Raw genomic sequence first — 19,333 nt, 5'->3', positions numbered from 1 at the left:
CCCACATGCAGCCCTCAACCATCTGTAACCCAGCCCACCCTGAGGTCTCCAGAGGCGCTATGCTATATCTAGCTCTGGTGTGCAGCCTAGATAGCCCTGCTTTCCTGGGCCCCTGTTATCCAACCTGTGTGTGGAGGGGGCGTTAGGATGGGTGTGCCTGTTGTGGTGGAGGCAAATGCTGACCAGGCTGTGGCTGGGGTCCCTGCCAACCCTCCCGTCTGTCCCTCAGCTATGGGCCACCCTCCCAGGCCTACTAGCTCCAGCCCCACCTCCCGCCTCCCTGCTTCCCGCCCTCTGTGGGTGGGAGCCACAGCCCCAGTTGAGCTGTTCCGAGCTAGACTGTGTCCCCACCACTGCTAGAGAGCTTTGGGTGCAGAGCCCGCTGGCCAGTCTCAGGGTGCCCTGAAGCCTGCCCCTGCTCTTTGCACTGGGAGGTCTGGCCATCAGGAAGCAGGAAGAGAATGGTGGAGGTGAGCAGGCTGCCTGTGGCCCTTCAGGAGAGGGCGGGGCTGGCCACTGGAGCCAGTGTGAGTATGTGGGATGGGCCGCACCTTTCTTGGGTCCCATAGCGGAGTGACTATTGTTCCCCTGTGTGAGGCGGCAGGCTCCTGGAACTTGTCGGTGTCTGAGCACAGCCCCCCCCCCCCCCCCCAGCCTCTGTGCAAACATCGTCCTAGTGAGCCTTGAGTGGGCTGGTGTCAGATGTTAGGAGCTCATTGTTTGCTGCACGTGGGCCTGTGGTTGTGTGGCTCTCGGGGCCTAACCTTGTAGCTTGTGTTGTGGTCTTCAGTACCTCCAGATTGCGTGGACATGTGCACCACTGCGCCCACAGAGATGCTGGGGCCTGTTATGTATCACAGCTCTTGCGGTGCGACTATAGGTATCTGTAAGGAGTCTGCCTCTTTGGGGTAGGGAGGGTCTTCATGTTTTAGAGTGGTCCCCACTGGGCTGCTCAAGGGTCCCCAGCCCCTCCACTTGCTGAGCACTTTCTCTGAGCCTAGGCCTGCAAGCTGCTTCCCTGAATTCCCTCTGGTGCCTCCTAAGCTTCCTCCACCAGGCTTTGCTGGCACCTTTGTTTGAGGGGTGAGGTGCTGGGCTCTGAGCTCACCTTAGCATGCTTCACAGTAAGCAGTGGCCTGGCCACTGCCTCCTCTCTTCACGCCCTGTGACAGCTGCTCCTTAGGTGCTCAGGATGCTGTGAGGAGGCGAATGGGGGCTATGGTCTCCAGCTAGTCAGAGTTTTCAGGATGACTACATGTATCTGGATACCCAGCACGTCCGTCTGTCTGTCTGTCTGTCCGTGGGCTTGTTTGCTTTACTGTTGCAGGGCCTGTGATATGGCAAGTGTAGGTTGTATTAAAAGCTGTCACTGGCTGTGTGTTGGCCTGATGTGAGGTGATGAGGAGGCCTGATGGTCAGATGGACAGGAGAGAGTATAGGGAGATCAGGAGCCTCCTTTCTGCCTCTTCCTGCAGGGCTTCAGAATGGATGAAAACTCATATGATGCTGCATAGGTTTGCTGTAGCAGCCTTCCCCTCTTGGGCTCTATGTGGATGAACACAGGATGCTTGTGCCCAGCCAGGTTGCAGGCAGTGGCTGGCCAGGCAGCCTCTCATTCAATCCTACTCTACAGTTGACTCTCATTGCCTATGGTGCACACAGTTGGCAATACAATGTGGCTAAAATTCCTTCTTGAGGTTGCCAGTGTAGTGGATTAGACAAACCAGTCCTCAGACAGTGGCAGCCTGTCATGTCCCCACCCAACCCTGGGGAAAGTGACACCACCACATGTATGCAGGGAGGGGTCTGTGCCCAGTGTCCTCTTAGTGTGCGTGGTCAGCCATCTCTCACGCTGCAGCAGTAGCAGGGTAAGTAAGAGCAGCGGCCTGCAGGAGAACCATGGCAGACCCTGCTCTACACGCCTCACTTGTGTCCTCCGAGTGGTCCCAGCAGGTAGGGTCTGCCCCAACCTGTGGTTCTACAGATGGAACACTGAGGTCCAGAGAAGTTCGGTGACTTGGCGAGGGACACGCAGCTAGAATGGCCAAGCTAGCCTGGGTCTGGGCAGTCTGCTCTTAGGCCCACGGAAGCCCTGTACCGGGACAGCCCTGTATTGGGCAGGGCCAAAAGAGACAGGCCTCTTCTCGCAGCGGTCTAGAAAGACCACTAAGACGGAGTGAGAAGGGTGGCTGTGACAGCCCTTCCGGGGGCCGTGCCCAGCCACTTAGAGAAAGAGGAAGGGCCAGGGTGGCGGCGCACGCCTTATCCCAGCAGCACTCGGGAGGCAGAGCAGGCGGATCTCTGTGAGTTCGAGGCCAGGACAGCCAGGGCTACACAGAGAAACCCTGTCTTGAAACACCAGGGGGAAATAAAGTAAGCTGGCAGTTCTTCACGGAAGGCACTGTGGGTTCAAAGCTGTGACAGTCTGGCAGGACTGCAGAGGGAGGGGGCAGGTGTGCCAGTCGCACAGGCCTCTCGCAGGTAGGGCCGTGTGGCCACCATTGGAGTCCCTCCTCATGACCCCTGCTCCTGTGGACTGGAGGTCTGGGTGGAGCTGGGCCACTGAGAAGCACCAGACTGATAGATAGGGTGTTAAAAGGCCTTCTTTGTGGGACAGAGTGGGGCACTTTTGTGACCTGGCACTAGGTGACCCTAGGCAGTTGATTTCCTCTTTGTGGGCCTCAGTTTCCTGGTTTGGGGTAGAGGACTGCCACCCACACAGGTCTGTTTGGGGGCCCATGGTGACAAGTCTATGTGCCTGGCACATGCCGGCCACAGCTTCAGCTGTGTGAACCACCAGTGTAGCAGACTGTAAGCTTTGGACAGGCTCACACTGCCATGCTCGGGGTAGTAAGCACTGGAGAGTGAGACAGGAAGCCAGTGGGTCCAGCCTGGTGCTGTGTCAAGCAAGCCAGGTCTGCAGAGTTCACATTCCATGCCCTGGCACCATCTTGCCATCTTGGCCTTTAGAATGAGCAGAACCTGCCCACTCTGCCCACTCCACAGCACCCAGGGTGTCCTGTCCACCAAGTCTCCTGCTCGATTGTCCAGCCCTCTCCCTGGTTTCCTGTTCCCGCCCCTCCCCTGCCTAGACCCTTCCTGCAGCTCCATCTTACTTGGGAAAGACGGAGCCCTTGCTGTAGCCCACAAGGCCCCGCCCGATCTGCCTCAGCTCAAGCCTGTTCCGCTTAACCCAGCTGTCTCCTGGCCTGCCCCGCTGCAGCCACCAGGCCGCCTTGGTGACATCCAACAAGCGCCTGCCTCGGGGACCTTTGCCCTGACTGTTTCTACCTCCTGCCCCTCTTCAGAGCACAGGTCCTCTTTGGACAAGGCCTTGTGCAGTGAGGATGTGACAGACAGCTCTCACCTCCTTCACCGCAGCCTCGGAGCCTGCCTCTATCTCCTCTCAGAACTTCAGTCTGCCCTGCAGACTGGACATGGTTTATTGACAGTCACCTTGCCCCAGTGTGGACCATAGAGCTGTGGGCGGGGCTGCCTCCGCCTCAGTTGTCCCTCAGAGGGGCTGATAGGGAGGTGAAGGCCCAGTAGCTATGACAGGTCACTTAGGAGTGTGTGTCTGGTGTGTGTGTGGGGGGTCTGGTGAGGAGGGACCAGGGGCCATCATCCAGGAAGACTCCCCGAAGAAGAGGGGGGACATTAAGATTACATGAGTAGAGCTGACTGGGGGGGAAATGGGCACGGGCTCGAGAAGGCAGGAACCAGACCACCCCCATTGCCAGCTCAGTCCTGGAAAACGGGTACATGAGGCAGGAATGGCTCTTTTGGGGGTATGGGAGGTGGAGGCATTTGGCTCTCGTCAAAGTGGAAGTGGAGCAAGGGGTGCAGGGGAACTGGAAAACGTGAGTATCCCACACTTTGAAGAATTCAGGAGAGCTTTTAAAACTGAACTAAGCTTTCAAAATGTAGTACTGTTTTGGTGCACGCCTTTAATCTCATGAGGCAGAGGCAGGTAGATTCCCATGAGTTCAAGGCCAGCCTGGGCTACAGAGTGAGTTCCAGAACAACCAGGGCCACACAAAAACACTCTCTGAAAACCCAAGAATATATATATAATTTGTTGTTCATTTGTTTTCGAGTTTTTAGTGTGTGCCCTTGGCTAGGTGCTCCTGTCCCTGCCATACTGCTCCATCCGTCTGTCTTCTCCAGGAGTACCTAATCACCCCTTTATGTCTACAGTCCAACAAGTCCAATACTGGCTTAGAATAGCCCCTGCCCTGAGGTTTCTGGGAGCCGGGGGCTTGTGTCTTGGTGACTTTCCAGGGCCCCACGTTCCCCCGTGGTAGTGAGGGGCACGCCAGCATTACAATAGAATGAGGTACATTTGATGGCAGGGACAGGTTTTCAGGCATCTTTTCTGTGGTCCTCTGTCTCACCGAAGGCCCTAGGAGGGGGTCCAGGAGGCCCATTCCCCATGGGACCAGGACAGGCTGCGTGGGAGGTTACAGGCCAACCCTGCAGTGCCAGCACAGGAGAGGAAAGGGGAGGTCTGGAGCTGGGGAGGTAGAGGCAGCATGATGACCAAAACCAGCCTTATACAGCACAGGCAGGTTAGAGCCCAGCCTGGTGTGCCCACCTTCCCAGGTTCAGATCCTGGCACCCTCTCACTTGCTGAGTGCCTTGGCCAGGGGATTTCCTCTCTGGAATCTCAGCTTTCCTCCAGACACCTGGGGCAATGTGCATCTGTCACGAGGCTGGGCACCATGGACAGGGTCTGCCTGGCCAGAAGGAGGGGCCACAGGCCCTGGGAGAAGTGGCCTATTCTGATGTCTACCCTGGCTTTGCCCCTGGACAAGTGAGGGGGCCCTCGGTGCCTTGTTTTCCTTATCTAAGGCATGGGGCTCATGGCCTCTTCTGGGTCATGAGCAAAGGTTGAGGAATGCTGGGTAAAGCGGTTCAGAGAGAGGTGGCACACAGTAGGTGCATATGCCTCCTGGCTGCTGTTGTCATGGTGACGAGAACTGAGGGGTTACTCATCGATTCTGTAATAACGGCTCTGAGCCAGGCCCTAGGGCCTTGCTTGTTTTGTATTCCCTTGTGACTCCTTGTAAAAGCTGCTGGAAGCAGCTACTGTCTGTCATCACCATCTTACCCAGAGGAAACTGAGGCATGAGAGTGGAGCTCTTTTCCTGGGGTCACACTTGGAATTTCCTGCACGAGCTGTGGTCTTTACAGATATAAAAACCAGGTCATACAGTGATAATTAGCTGTCAGCTGGGCTTTTTTTGTTTTTGTTTTTTGTTTTTTGAGACAGGCTTTCTCTGTGTAGCTTTGTGCCTTTCCTGGAACTCGCTTTGGAGACTGCTGGGATTAAAAGTGTGCGCCACCACCGCCCGGCTTCAGCTGGGGTTTTGAGGCCTGGGCTTCAGGGCTCTGAAGTTCTAAACCCACGGGATCAGGAGCTGCCTAGAAGGGCCTGGGTGGGGCCTGCACCGGGTCATTATAAACATGGCCAGTTCCTCTGTTTGTCCTTCCCTCCATATGCTGCCCAGAGGAAGGGGTGGCCCAGGCAAATATCCGGAGGTGTGCCCTTCCGCCCCTTCTCCTGCAGGGTCATAAGTGGCTGCAGTGTGCAAGGGGGCTTGGAGGTTATGGGTGGGCGTCTGTATGGGGAAGCATGGGAAGGCACTGCCCCATGCTCCCCACCTTTTCTATCCTGGCCACCTCCTTAGGTTTAGTGAGAGATCACATACACCACCACCCCTATTCTGCCAAGTCTGGGAGCTGCCTTGGGGCTGCCTGGGTGTGGGAGTGGGAACAGAGAGTTGAGGCAGGTGTTCAAGGTGAGGAGCAAGCTAGACAGGGGGACGGCAGCCCCAGGGTGCAGCACCTGCCTCCACTCTGCCAGGCAGCATGGGCGTGCCTCCGTTGGGGTTGTAGAGACTGGCCTAGAGTCAAGGAGGCCTTGAAAGCCGGGTCTGGGTAGCCTTGTGCATAGGTCAAGGTGATGGCGACAGCCAGGCAGGAAAGGCTGAAAGGAAGGGTGCATGGTGCCGTAGACAGAGAAGGCCAGAAGCCAGAGATGCCCATCTGTGCCAGCCGTCCCGCCCCTCTGTCAGAACCACTGGGCCTGGGTCAAGCAAGGAAACCAAACCAGCTGGGAAAGCCTTGTCCAGGCCTAGGGCTGGCCACCTGCTGGCCTCTAGGGACCAGTTGAGACAGGCTGGCTGCTGAGTTGTCCCCCACCACACCTGCCTCTCACTACTGTGCTGCCAAACCGGTTTCCCTGGCTTCCTGCCCATTAATGTCCTTGTGGGCTGAGTTGGTGGCTCCCCAAGAAATAGAGCCGTGCTAGGAGCTGGGGAGAGCTGGCCTGGGGCTCCCCGAGCACTTGTATGGAGCCCCTTCCCCAGCAGGCTCTCGCTGGGGCTGGGTGCAGCCCTCCACCCTGGCAGGTGCTGGGGAGCCAGGTTGGAGAAAGATGGAAGTCCTCTGTGGTATGCTTTGGTCCTTTGGCCCTCCGCCCATGGGTGCATCCTATAGGAAGCCTCCGCTTAGCTGTCCCTCCATGGCTGGTAGCCCTTTGTCAGCCCAGTCCCCACCAGCGTGCCCTGTCACTGTCTGCGGACTGCTCTGTCTGTCCCATGTGGATGGACACCTCAGTGGGTCATAGGCTGTCTAGGCTGTCATCATGTCCCACCACTAGCCAGGGTGCAGTGGGTGTTAGTGAATGAATCAGTTACGGATCTTTTCTTCCTGTCTTGCAGATGAGTAACTCAAAGCCCCAGGAGGAGACGTCACCCACGCAAGGGTGTTTCTAGCCCAGCCAACTTGAGACCAGGTCTGTGTGTGACTGCAGGGCTCCCCCCATGGGCCAGTCTCCTGGGCATCAGGGGCTGGTGGGGACAGAGAGGGGAGAGTGAGAGGCAGTGGAAGGGGAGGCTTGTGCCGCTGCTGTCTGGCCCCCATCATTTCTTGAGCTCTCTGTGGGGTGCTACCGTCATCTCTCTCAGCTGGGATGGAACCCAGGGCCTCCAGCCAACCGTGCTCCAATGCTGAGCTACAGCCCCGACCTTTTGTTATCTGATTTTGAGTCAGCCTCACCAATTATCCAGAATAGCCTGAATCACTCTCCATCCCAGGAAAGCTTGGGTTGGACCTGCCATCTGCCTCTGTCCTGAGTAGCTGGGGCTACAGGGCTTGGTGCACCCTCTGCCCCTGGCTGGGCTCCGCCTTTGAGTCTTTGCCGGTGGTGTTATTTATTTTAATTTACTTTTTTTTTTTTTTTTTTTGGTTTTTCAAGACAGGGTTTCTCTGTAGCTTTGGAACTTGTCCTGGACTAGCTTTGTAGACCAGGTTGGCCTCGAACTCACAGAGATCCACTTGCCTCTGCCTCCTGAGTGCTGGGAGTGTGCTACTACCGCCCAGCCCAATTTACTTTTTAAAAATTATTAGTTTTGGGTTGGGGATTTAGCTCAGTGGTAGAGCGCTTGCCTGGCAAGCACAAGGCCCTGGGTTCGAGCCTCAGCTCAAAGAAAAAAAATTATAAGTTTTTAAATGTTATGTGTATGGATGTTTTGCCTGCATGTATGTCTGTGCATCACATGCGTTCCTGGTGTCCTCAAAGGTCAGAGGAGGGCATCAGATTCCCTGGTACTGGAGTTACAGACAGTTGTGAGCTACTGTGTGGGTGCTGGGGATTGAACCCAGGTCCTCGGAAAGGGCAACCAGTGCTCTTACATGCTGAGCCTTCTCTCCAGCTTCCCATCCCTTTTTTGAGACAGGATCTCTCCATGTAGTCCTGGCTAGCCTAGAACTCACTATGTAGACCAGGCTGACCTTGAACTACAGAGGTCCGCATGCCTCTGCCTCCAAGTACTAGGATCAAAGACATGCGCTGCCATGGCTGGCTCAAGGCATTTAGTTGTGACTGGTGCTATCCAATGCCCAATTGAAGGCCTGGGCCCTAAAGATAGGAGAGCATCACAGCATGGAGGGGTGTCCCGTGTGTTGTGGGCCAGACTGAAGGTGGGATTGCTCACTGTACTCACGGGCACACTCGGAGTGTGGCCGGCCCAGAGGTGGACAGGGGCACTGTGGGTGGGCTGGTCTAGGCACTGTGGGCATTGGTGGGGTTGGGAGAGATCGAAGACGTGACACACAGGGACCTGCAGCAGCAGGTCCCTCAGGTTAAGGACATCCGAAGGCGATGTGATGGCCAGCAGGCTGTGTGGCTGGGAAAGGATTTAGTGCTACCCCAGAAACAGATGGATCAGAGAGAGGGAGTTCTGGGGGTGGTGAGGAAGGTGTTCCAGGCAAGGGGGTGCCTGTGCAAAGACCCTGAAGTATGGAAGCTGATGTGGAGGTGATGGGACAGGCTGTGTGAGGTCTCTGGGCCACAAGAAGGGCTCTACCTGTAGCTAGGAGTCGGAGGTTAGCTGGGTCTGACGGTTCTCAACCTGTGTGTGGGTCAAGACACCTTAGGGGTCACCTAAGGCCGTCTGAAAGCACAGATACTACGTTATAATTCATAACAGTAGCAAAATTACAGTTATGAAGTAGCAACATGATGACTTTATGGTTAGGGGTCACTACGACGTGCGGAACTATTTATTTATTTATTTACTTATTTAATTTTATTTTTGGTTTTTCAAGACAGGGTTTCTCTGTGTAGCTTTGGCTGTCCTGGAACTCAAATTCACAGAGCTCTGCCTGCCTCTGCCTCCCTAGTGCAGGGGTTAAAGGTGTGCACCGCCACCGCCCAGCTGAGGAACTGTTATTAAGGGCTTCAGCGCTAGGAAGGTTGAGACCTACTGGTCTAGTGCGTCCTAGGAACCCACAAAAGGAGCTGTTCAGAGGGCTCTGGAAGAGGCTACTGCCCCCTGCTGGTATGTGGGAGAGAGCTGCTGAGCCAATCAGGGCAGAGGCAGGGAAGTGGGGAGGGTTTGAGTGACAGACCACCTGCCTCTGGTCCCACTTCGCTGGTGCTCCCCCCTGCAGGTGCCTGTGAGCCCCAGGCGACGACCGCTGCTCGCACACTTCCTGTGCTAGGGCCCTGGAACCATGTTTGGAAAGAAGAAGAAGCGGGTGGAGATCTCAGCCCCATCCAACTTTGAGCATCGCGTGCACACAGGCTTCGACCAGCATGAGCAGAAGTTCACAGGGCTGCCCCGTCAGTGGCAGAGCCTGATTGAAGAGTCAGCACGCCGACCCAAGCCCCTTATCGACCCCGCCTGCATCACCTCCATCCAGCCTGGAGCCCCCAAGGTAGCCATCTCCACATCTGCCCCACAGCTGTGCTGCCATAGCGGCTCAGCCCTTCAGCTGCTCTTGGCCTCCTTAGAGAACCTCCCACCTCTGTAACTCAGTGCCAGCCTTCTACCCACCAGCCCCATCAGGGAAGCCCATGCTGACCCCTGACCTCTCCACTCCTGCCCCTGCACCACACACCCAACCTTGGTCTCCTCAGTGCTTCATGACATAGGGAGCCCACTCCCAGACAGCTGCATTCCAAGGACTTAAAAGAAGCAACTGAGGCAGGTGGGAGCAGGGTAGAAGCTGTGGCCCCAGTGAGACACCAAGCCATTCAGTCTTGTGGGGGTTTCCCTGTCATCCTGAGCAAAATGACAGAGTTGGAATGGGAGCTGAGGTCTAGATCCAAGATCCCCACCCTTCCCCAACCTCCATGTGCAGTGAGAATTGTGGTCTCCATGCCCAGGCACAGCTGTAGCCACAGGCCTAGTGATAAGAGTGTCCTGTCAGGCCTACTGAAGCTGACTTTGGAGTTGGGTTCATTCCCAGGTGGAGGGACCCAGGGCAGCACAGCCAAGCCTGTCCGCAGTGGGTGGAGTTGGGTGTGCCTGTGGTCAGCAGGCTGGGTGCCTGGCACTGCAGCTGGCTCATCCTCCCCCTGCCACCAGCCCCGACCTGGCAGGAAAGAGGCAAAATCAGCAGGGTGTCCACAGCCACAGTGTTTGGGCCCAGGCTAGGGTCCGGCTTGTTATTTCCTTGGGCCTGCAGGGTCATGTGAGGTCATTTCTCTCCATTGCTTAGAAAGCTCCTCCTGTCATCTGACTCTGTGTAGGCTTCTCATGACCCAGGCCAGCTGGAGGCCAATAGAAACTGGCTCTGAAGTAGGTCCTGCTTTTCAGGTCCTAGTCCCCAGACAGCCCACCCTAGGCCCTCCCATGCTCCACTGAGCTCTGTGGCCATTTCTCACAGGTCATGCTAGATGTCCCCAAATTTTCACCCCTGCTCCTTGCACCCTCTACCCCTCCCTGCCCCCGCCCCTAGCCTGACACTTGTCCTAGTTCACATGCGGGCACCTTATCTGGTACTGCCTACACGCCAAGGTTCTTGACCATTGACCCCAGGTTCTAAGACCAAAGCCTTTTCCATTCAGGTATCTGCTGAATGAAAGGAAGAAATAGGCCGGGTGGTGGTGGTGCACACCTTAATCCCAGCACTCGGGAGGCAGAGGCAGGCGGATCTCTGTGAGTTCAAGGCCAGACTGGGCTACCAAGTGAGTTCCAGGACAGCAAGGCTACACAGAGAAACCCTGTCTCGGAAAAAAAAAAAAAAGAGAGAGAGAGAGAGAGAGAGAGAGAGAGAGAGAGAAGAAAAGGAGGATGTGACTGCCCTAGGTGTGGTGGAGGAGAAGGTTAGTGGAGATATGAGGGAGAGCACAGCCAGAGGCAGATCTGGAAGAGTCCAGTGTGGGCATGACCGGGCCATATGAGGAGAGGGAGGAGGGAGAGCTGGGAGAGCAAACAACCAGGAGAGTAAAAGGTTAAAAAGGTAAAAGGACCAGCTTAGCCAAAATGGCTGGATTATGTAGGAAAGGGCAGCTGGGGGAAGGGTAAGCCAGCCAGAAGAACCCTGTAACAGGTGGGGACTGAGGAACCTGGCGGCCAGGTCAGCCATTTGTCTGGGGTTTGACACCTAACATCCACCTTGCTTTCTTGGCTCCCTGGGCAATGCAGGCAGCCAGGGCCCCAGACAGGCTGGGACCACTGGTGGTTCTTGTGAGCTCAGCATACCCTGAGCCTGTCCGAGGCCATCCAGGTCCCGTCTCTTCGTGCCACCTGGGGGCAGTGGTGGGGCAGCTCCCCAACCCTCCTTGTCTCCTCCTCTTTCCTCCCCGCTTCCTTCCCATAGTGTGGACGCTAACCTGGGAGCCAAGACATAGGCGGGACTCTTAGTGGAGAAAAGAGGAAAGAACGCTCCGTCCTTGGGAAGCTTCTGGGCAGAGCAGTAGTGTGGGCTGGCACTAAGAACAACTAGGAGTTAGCGAGGCATCAGAGACGTTTGTTTGATTAAAGACCTCGAGGAGGGGAACAGGGCAGCCATGGAGACATTTGGAAGATGTGTTAGGTTGTGGGCAGGGCAGAGAACTCACGGGCACATGTCCGGTGTATTGGAACAGTGAAGAAGCCTGTGTGCCAGGGCTCAGTGCAGGGAGGCAATACAGCTGGTGGTTCAGGGTGTATTCCAGTCGGTGACGTTTGCCACACAGCTCCCAGGCCTCCTGGGCCTTGGCTCTAGGCTGTGGGCTTTCTGTTCTACACCCAGCCTCTACCCAACCCCGGGGGTCAGAGTGCTTGGTTTGGGCTAATGACACTGGCAGCCGCAGGGGAGGAAGTGCTGAGCCCAGTGGCCTGTAATTTGCAGCTCGAGGTTGATGGCAGGCTGTGTTTACCTCCCTTGCTCCAGTCCACAGGGCAGAACTGGCTGCAAGCTGGGAGCCAAGGAAAGTCAAGGGGCACTTGGGGGAACCCCCAGAGTGGGTGGTGGGCATGAGAGCAGTTCTTGGGGCGCTGCAGGGCCCCATCACCCCACCTCATCACCACCACACCATCACTTCACCCGTCTCTGTCTTGTTTCCGTGTTGCCGTGTCTCTGTGTTGGATGCACCACCCGTGCCCTCCTTCCTGGCCTTACCCTGCCATTGCCTGGACCCCAGACCATCGTGCGGGGCAGCAAAGGTGCCAAGGATGGGGCCCTCACGCTGCTGCTTGATGAGTTTGAGAACATGTCGGTGACACGCTCCAACTCCCTGCGCAGAGACAGCCCGCCGCCACCTGCCCGTGCCCACCAGGAGAATGGAATGCTGGAGGAGCGGGCAGCCCCGGCCAGAACGGCCCCTGACAAGGCTGGAGGCCGAGGCCGGGTTGCAGGCCACAGCGAGGCAGCCAGTGGTGACAGACGGCGGGTGGGGCCAGAGAAGAGGCCCAAGTCCTCGAGGGAGGGCCCAGGAGGGCCCCAGGAGGCCTCCCGAGATAAGCGCCCCCTCTCTGGGCCTGATGTTAGTACCCCCCAGCCTGCCAGTCTGGCCAGTGGGGCGAAACTAGCAGCTGGCAGGCCCTTTAACACATACCCACGGGCTGACACGGACCACCCACCCCGGGGTGCCCAGGTAACCCATCCCCCACTTCAGCACCTCAGTGTCTTCCCATTGCTTCCCTTAGCTCAGCCACATCCCAGCTCCTTGTGCATTTCTCATCCTGACCTCGTGTGTGTGTGTGTGTGTGTGTGTGTGTGTGTGTGTGTGTGTGTGAGAGAGAGAGAGAGAGAGAGGGAGAGAGAGAGAGGGAGGGAGAGGAGAGAGAGAGGGAGAGAGAGAGAGAGAGGGAGAGAGGGAGAGGAGAGAGAGAGAGAGAGGGAGGGAGAGGAGAGAGAGAGGGAGAGGGAGGGAGAGGGAGAGAGAGGGAGAGGAGAGGGAGATCTGGCTGGGGAGAGTTGATGCAGCCTCCACTCAGGGCACTTCTTTCTTCTGTTGCAGGGGGAGCCACACAGTGCAGCCCCTAATGGGCCATCAGCCATGGGCATGGCTGCCCCTCAGTCTTCATCCTCCTCCCGGCCTCCCACCCGAACCCGTGGTGCCCCCAGCCCAGGAGTTCTGGGCCCCCATGCCTCTGAGCCCCAACTGGCCCCCCCAGCACGTGCTCTTGCTGCCCCTGCTGCACCCCCTGCCCCTGGGCCCCCTGGGCCTCGCTCACCACAGCGGGAGCCCCAACGAGTGTCCCACGAGCAGTTCCGGGCCGCTCTGCAGCTGGTAGTGGACCCAGGGGACCCCCGTTCCTATCTAGATAACTTCATCAAGATTGGCGAGGGCTCTACAGGCATCGTGTGCATAGCCACCGTGCGCAGCTCAGGCAAACTGGTGGCCGTCAAGAAGATGGACTTGCGTAAGCAGCAAAGGCGTGAACTGCTCTTCAACGAGGTAGGCACAGGCAGGGAGCCCAACACTGTCTTCTCACAGCTGTCCCCAGCCCAAGGCCCCTACCAAGTGCCCATGACCCAGGCTGACTTGCTCCAGCTAGTCCTGGGCCCGTGTTCTCCCCTCCGGACCTCTTCTTGTCTCGGGGTCCCTGTCTCTGGGAAACTGTCATACCTCACTCTGGACCACAGCCCAGCAGCACCCACGTCCTCCAGTCCCACTTCTGGGTGGCCTCTCACCCTTGGGCTTGTGCTGTAGCTTCTTTCAGGTCTCCCCTGGACACTGATATACCATCCGAGGGAGGGGGCTTTGACATCAAAGCCTTTACAGACCCTCTTAGTGTCTGGCTCCCATACCCCCAAGGCAGGGCCCAGCCCTTTGCCCCGTCAGGTCCTGGTCCATCTAGCCATAAGTAGCTTCTGGCTCTGGGTGTTGGCAGCCTTGACATCCATCACCAAGGCAGAGAGAAGTGTGTGTAGGTATGACAGGTCCCTCCTGCCTCTGCTGGAGGCGTCCCCAGAGGTCCAGCTTGGAGGCTGTCCAGCTCTGCTTGCCTATCTCCTGGCTCTTCCTCCCCAGCCTTCACCTGTTGCTCACAGCCCACCCCAGTACTCCATCCACACTGGGAATTCCTCCTTAGGCTGAACTTGCTCCCGTCCCTGTAAGCATAGTGTTGCCCACCTCCCTTTGCTCCCAGCCTTTCCCTCTCCAGTCGGTCCTTCGTCTGCAGTTCCCTGTTAACTGGCCCTGCATGCACACTCTTATTTTAGCTTTTCTTCATACCTGCTTGTCCTCTTGTTCCCTGTTCCTCTTGATGCCCCTGATGGTCAGAGCACTCAGAAACCAGCCAGGACCCATCAGGATCAGAGATCCTGCATAGTGGGATAGGGGTTCGGGTGCACCCCTAGAATGGAGGTATTCTTGGCTTTGGACAAGGGGACAGCTGGAGTGAGCGAGCCAGTTTGCCCCAGTGCAACCTGCTAGAAGGTTGGTGAGAGGCTGGCGGGCGCCAGCTCTAGAGGCAACACGTAAGGTCCCAGTGCTGACTGTGCCCCTCCCAGGTGGTGATCATGAGGGACTACCGGCATGAGAATGTGGTGGAGATGTACAACAGCTACCTGGTGGGTGACGAGCTCTGGGTAGTCATGGAGTTCCTGGAGGGAGGCGCTCTCACGGATATCGTCACCCACACCAGGTACTGCTGGGTGACCTGCTGGCTCAGTATGCTCCCAGGGGTGGAGCTGGGACCCTTCAACCTCTGGTGATAGACAAGTCCCTCCAGAGTGTGGGTGGGGCGGTGAAGCCAGCACACAGGATGGGGTCATAGCATCTTAGCTCCCCCAGCCCCTATTGCGCCAAGTCTTTGTGACCTCCTGATGTCCTGAAGCAGAGTAAGAGTCTCTCAGCTCCCCACCCTCACCCCAGGGCCGGACATCCCAGCAGGGCCCTGTCTGCCCAGTTGTTCCTTCTGCCCGTGCAGGATGAACGAGGAACAGATTGCCGCTGTGTGCCTGGCTGTGCTGCAGGCCCTGTCTGTACTGCACGCCCAGGGCGTCATCCACCGAGACATCAAGAGTGACTCCATCTTGCTGACCCACGATGGCCGGGTAAGTGGGAAAGAGGCTGGATGTGTGAGGCAGCTTTTTTGTTAGTTTTTGTTGTTCAAGGCAGAATCCCCCATGTAGCCCTGCTGTCCTGGAACTCGCTCTGAAGACCAGGCTGGCCTCGAACTCAGAGATCCATTTTCTCCCACACCTGGCTTTTGTTTGTTTTTTGAGACAGTGGCTTCTGAGTGTCCCTGCTGGCTTGATGCTTGCTGCCCCAGGCTGGCTCGCACTCCTGAGAGCTAGATTACAGGCGTGCTCCACCATCTCTGCCACCCAGGCAGGACCCTCAAGGGCCGTGTTGCCCTGGCACTCCAGCCTTGCACACACGTGTGCCAGGTTTGCTGTGGCCCCGAGTGTGGCCTCCTGAGTGCCTCCTCACTTCAGCAAGCCGGGTTTGAGCACAGGGTGACCAAGTAACAGTCTGGAGCTGTGCTGTGAAGCTGACTTTGCCGGCTCCCCTTTTAGACCGAGGTCTGACTGAGTCTGGGGCCATGGTGGAGTCAGGCAGCACCCATAGTCCAAGGGAACATGAGTTCTGGGGGCCAGAAGAGCCATCCACAGCATCAGGAGTCGGAAAGAGCCTGCAGCTCAGGGTGAGAGTCCCAGGGACTCGTTTTGGCAGAGAGGCCCCCCGTCCCCCGACTCTTGCTCTCTTACATACAGACCCAGGCTGGGCTGTGTTCCTCGTGAACCAGTGACTAACACTTTCTCCACTAGGTCCAAGGGCCAGCATGGCTGGGCTTTCAGAGCCAAGCCTGTCTTGGTCCCTGCTGAGCCTTCACTACCTTCAGCCCTTGAGCACATCCCCTGAGCACCTCAGGACACCTGCCAGGAGGGAGTGGAGCCCCCCTTCCCCTGCTGCTCAGTGGAGCCCATGTGTCGGCTGGGCGGGCCTCTCTGACCTGCAGCCTGTCTGCCCCAGGTGAAGCTGTCCGACTTCGGGTTCTGTGCCCAGGTGAGCAAGGAGGTGCCAAGGAGGAAGTCACTGGTGGGAACACCCTACTGGATGGCCCCAGAGCTGATCTCCCGCCTTCCCTACGGGCCAGAGGTAAGCCCAGTGGTGGCCCCCAACCCAGCCTTGAGCATCCTGTGTAAAGGTGGCCTGTTTCCTTTATCTGTTGGGAAGGCTGGGCTGATGATGAGGAAGCCTCTGTTGCCAGGGAAAGGGTGCCATCTTCATTCTGGCTGCAGGAGCCACCTGAGCCTGCCACTTGATGCTGTGGCCTGCCTGGCACTGAGCTTTCCCCCTATCAGCCAGCAAACTTAATCCCCACTAGACATGGGGGTGGGCAGGCAGAAAAAAGGTCCCCCTGGGAGCCAGGCCAGCATGAGAATCCTTGGGACTGTCTCAGTCAGGGTGGCTTGTAAGTGACAGATTTGGAGCTTGAACACACTAGCAATCCATGGCAGCTGTTGTCCCCTAGACCGGAGGACCGGGGTAGGCACACTCCCACTATCCATGGCTTATGGCCCAGGACTAGGACAAAGAGGTGGAGGCCAACGGGGGAGGGGGCCATGCTTTCCGTAGCGTACAGAGGATTGGCTACTCAGCTCTGTGGGCCCTTTCCCACCCTAGGTAGACATCTGGTCCCTGGGGGTGATGGTGATCGAGATGGTGGATGGGGAGCCCCCCTACTTCAACGAGCCACCCCTCAAAGCCATGAAGATGATCCGGGACAACCTGCCACCCCGACTGAAGAACCTGCACAAGGTGAACAGAACTAGGCTGTGCCGTTGGTGACACCTGGTGCCTCCCCCAACCCCAGAGACAGAGCTACAGGGTCCCCTGAGCCCTAGGCTACCACAGAGCTCAGGCCCAGGTTGCCTACCTGACTGTAGGGCCATTCTGTTGGGGGATTTGCATGTGGGAAGGGGCTGCTTCCTGCGTGGCCAGACCACGGAAGTGGGGAGGAGATGAGCCCTAAGGCCTTTGGGTGTCAAGCCCTTTGTGGCCCCGTAGTAACTCCTGAGGCTTCTTCGGCCCACCCTAAGATGCCACCAGCCCACAAGACATTACAGGAAAGTGGCCCTGTAGCAAGTCACCCTGTCCCTGACTGACCTCTGCTCCTCCGCAGGCATCGCCATCTCTGAAAGGCTTCCTGGACCGCCTGCTGGTGCGTGACCCAGCCCAGCGGGCCACTGCTGCTGAGCTCCTAAAGCACCCATTCCTCACCAAGGCGGGGCCACCAGCCAGCATTGTACCCCTCATGCGCCAGCACCGAACCAGATGAGCCAGAGCCTGGTCCCCAACCAAAGAGCCCTGGGCCACCCTGCCCAGCAGAGGCCAGTAGGGGGCCGATTCACTCCTGCAGCCCATGAGACCCTGGGGAACCACCATCACTGTGCTGGGGCTTTCGTGGGATCCAATTCCTGAACTTGGTTTGGGTTCCATGACTTTTAAAGCAACATCAGTACATGTGGGAGCAAGTGAGGCTCCCTGGGTCCCTCACCCTCCAGAACAGGCCCCTCCCCTGTGCTCAGTCCACAGGAGAGCAGGCGCAGCCCCATCACTGGAAATATGCATCAGGGGCCACTGGGGACAGAGATGTCACTATGAGAAAGGTGTGTGTGTGTGAAGTGTGTGTGTGTGTGTGTGTGTGTGTGTGTGTGTGTGTGTGTACCCAGAAAGTCCAGCTCCTCTGTCCTCGGTCTGCAAGGGGGATCTCAGGCCTTGCCTGGTGCCCCGCCCCTGACCCTGAGCCATTGAAGGGTCAATCATGAATGTTTGAAGAGTGGCCTTTTCCCAGAGCCCCACACCCTCTTTCCACAGGAAAGTCAGGTTGGGGCCTCCCCTCCCCCATCTCTGCAGCTAATGACTACTGCACCTGGGCAGCCTCCGTTTTCTAGAAGTCTATTTATATTGTCATTTTATAACACTAGCTGTGTCTCAACCTAAGCACAGATGATCCTGACCTGTGGGGTAGCCCGGGGACAGAGCCACTTTTGAAGAATCAGGCTTCTGTCCCCCATCCCGCCGCCCTCCCTTCAGTTAGTTTTACAATTAAAACATTTTCTTGTTTTGTGGTGTGTGGTGTGTGAAGGTTATTGCCCCACTGTGTGGTGAGGGAAGTCTGGGGACTGGCTTGGGAACCCAGGCTTCACTGGACAGATACTCACCCTACTCCCTGTGTGGGACAAGTGGGCCCGACTCTGGAAGCAGCCTATTGGCCAGAGTACAATTGTTATCTGCCTCCCCACATCCTGGCAGCCTGCAATTAGTGCTTCCTCCTTTAAAAAAAAAGTATTTACTTGTTTTGAGACAGGGTCTCACGACAGCTTAGGCTGGCATAAACTTGCTATGGAGCCTGGTTAGCTTCAGACCTGCAGCACTCCCCTGCCTCTGTCTCCTGACTGCTGCTGTGATTAGTGTGTGAACATGGCCGCAGTCACCACCCAGGGCCTCATGTTATCTGTTGATCCTACTTAGTGTAGGAACTAGCAGAGCACACCCACCACAGCCTCAGATTCCCCAAGAGGAAGCTAGTGGGGAAGTGAGAGCCAGACAGCTCCCGGCGTCCAGTTCACCCCAGATCTACTGCACACAGCCCTGGCCTCGGGGTCGGGACCTGTATGTGGTGGGGCCATGCCAGTGCCTTACAGATGCAGACAAGGCAGTGTGGGGAGCAACCACTGTTAGGAATGGATGGCCTGAGTGGAGTGGGTTCCTTTCTGTAAAGAAATGGGACCAAGTTGGCAGCAAAAACACTAAAATGACATGCCCAAAACAAGCCTCAGGCCTTGTGCCGAGGGTGTGGCTCAGGTGGTAGAGGATTTGCTCTGGGTCCAGTTGCCAGCACTGTGTAAAGCCAGACCTGGTGCTGCGTGCCTGTTATCGAGAACTCAGTGTGAGGCAGGGGGATCAGATGTTGAGTTGGAGGCAGCCAGGGCTGCATGAGCCCATGAAACAAAAATAAGCTGGGTGTGGTGGCGCAGGCCTTTAATCCCACCGCTTGGGAGGCAGAAGCAGGTGATTCTGTATGAGTTCGAGGCAGGTGTGAGCTACATAATGAGACTTTGTCTCAGAAATAAGACAAATGGTGGAGCAAACAGTGAAGGAGCCTAGACTGCTCCCTCTGCTTAGGGCAGTGACCAGGGAAGGATTAGCCTTCCAGAGCCCTGTGGCTGAGTGCCTGAGGGCGATCCCATTGGCAGCTGAACGCCTCTGGGAGGTACCACACAGTGCAGGTAAAGAAATGGCCCAATACAGGAAGTCAGCTGCCCTGCCTTACACCCTGCTCCGAGTTGACCACTGGTTTGGACATCTTCAGTCACTGTGCCTGCATTTGGAAGCGCGGCTCCAGGTCTCCCAGCAGGAGCTGCTGCAAGAGGTCCACCCCTCTCAGCTCTGCCTCCTGCCCAGTCAACTGCAGAAATGTCCCAAAGGGTCAGCCACTTGCTGTCAGGAACACCTAACTCTGACTGTCCCAATCGGGATTAGTGCAGGAGTGTCGGCCACACAGTGTCAGGAAGACTGGAGGAGCCAAAAGACCAATTACCCAAAGACCCATGGGGCCACTGTCACAAGATGGCTGGGGGAATAAAGGGGTGA

At 57.1% G+C, this 19,333-nt stretch overlaps 1 protein-coding gene across 2 annotated transcripts; it reads left to right on the top strand.

The window, feature by feature from the left end:
* Positions 1 to 379: 379 nt before the first annotated feature.
* Positions 380 to 17,804, top strand: Pak4 (p21 (RAC1) activated kinase 4). Of its 2 annotated transcripts, XM_036171609.1 has the most exons (10): positions 380 to 470; positions 6,726 to 6,799; positions 8,959 to 9,225; positions 11,921 to 12,373; positions 12,740 to 13,180; positions 14,239 to 14,372; positions 14,658 to 14,784; positions 15,707 to 15,832; positions 16,361 to 16,495; positions 16,860 to 17,804. In XM_036171609.1, exons 3-10 carry the CDS (start codon positions 9,022 to 9,024, stop codon positions 17,013 to 17,015), a joined length of 1,776 nt encoding a protein of 591 aa, XP_036027502.1. In that variant the 5' UTR covers positions 380 to 470; positions 6,726 to 6,799; positions 8,959 to 9,021; the 3' UTR covers positions 17,016 to 17,804. The 2 variants fall into 2 exon arrangements, with proteins under 2 accessions (XP_036027502.1, XP_036027512.1); XM_036171619.1 differs by lacking the exons at positions 380 to 470; positions 6,726 to 6,799 and adding an exon at positions 8,728 to 8,846.
* The last annotated feature ends 1,529 nt before the right edge of the window (positions 17,805 to 19,333 follow it).

This window comes from Onychomys torridus, chromosome 1, assembly GCF_903995425.1.
Source record: "Onychomys torridus chromosome 1, mOncTor1.1, whole genome shotgun sequence".
NCBI lineage: Eukaryota > Metazoa > Chordata > Mammalia > Rodentia > Cricetidae > Onychomys > Onychomys torridus.
This window is presented reverse-complemented; position numbering and strand designations above follow the sequence as displayed.

Coding starts and splice junctions, on each gene's coding strand:
- Pak4 (XM_036171609.1), top strand. CDS start 9,022: ATGTTTGGAAAGAAGAAGAAGCGGGTGGAGATCTCAGCCCCATCCAAC. Junction 12,374..12,739: donor ACCCACCCCGGGGTGCCCAG/GTAACCCATCCC, acceptor CTTCTGTTGCAG/GGGGAGCCACACAGTGCAGC. Junction 15,833..16,360: donor GCCTTCCCTACGGGCCAGAG/GTAAGCCCAGTG, acceptor TTCCCACCCTAG/GTAGACATCTGGTCCCTGGG.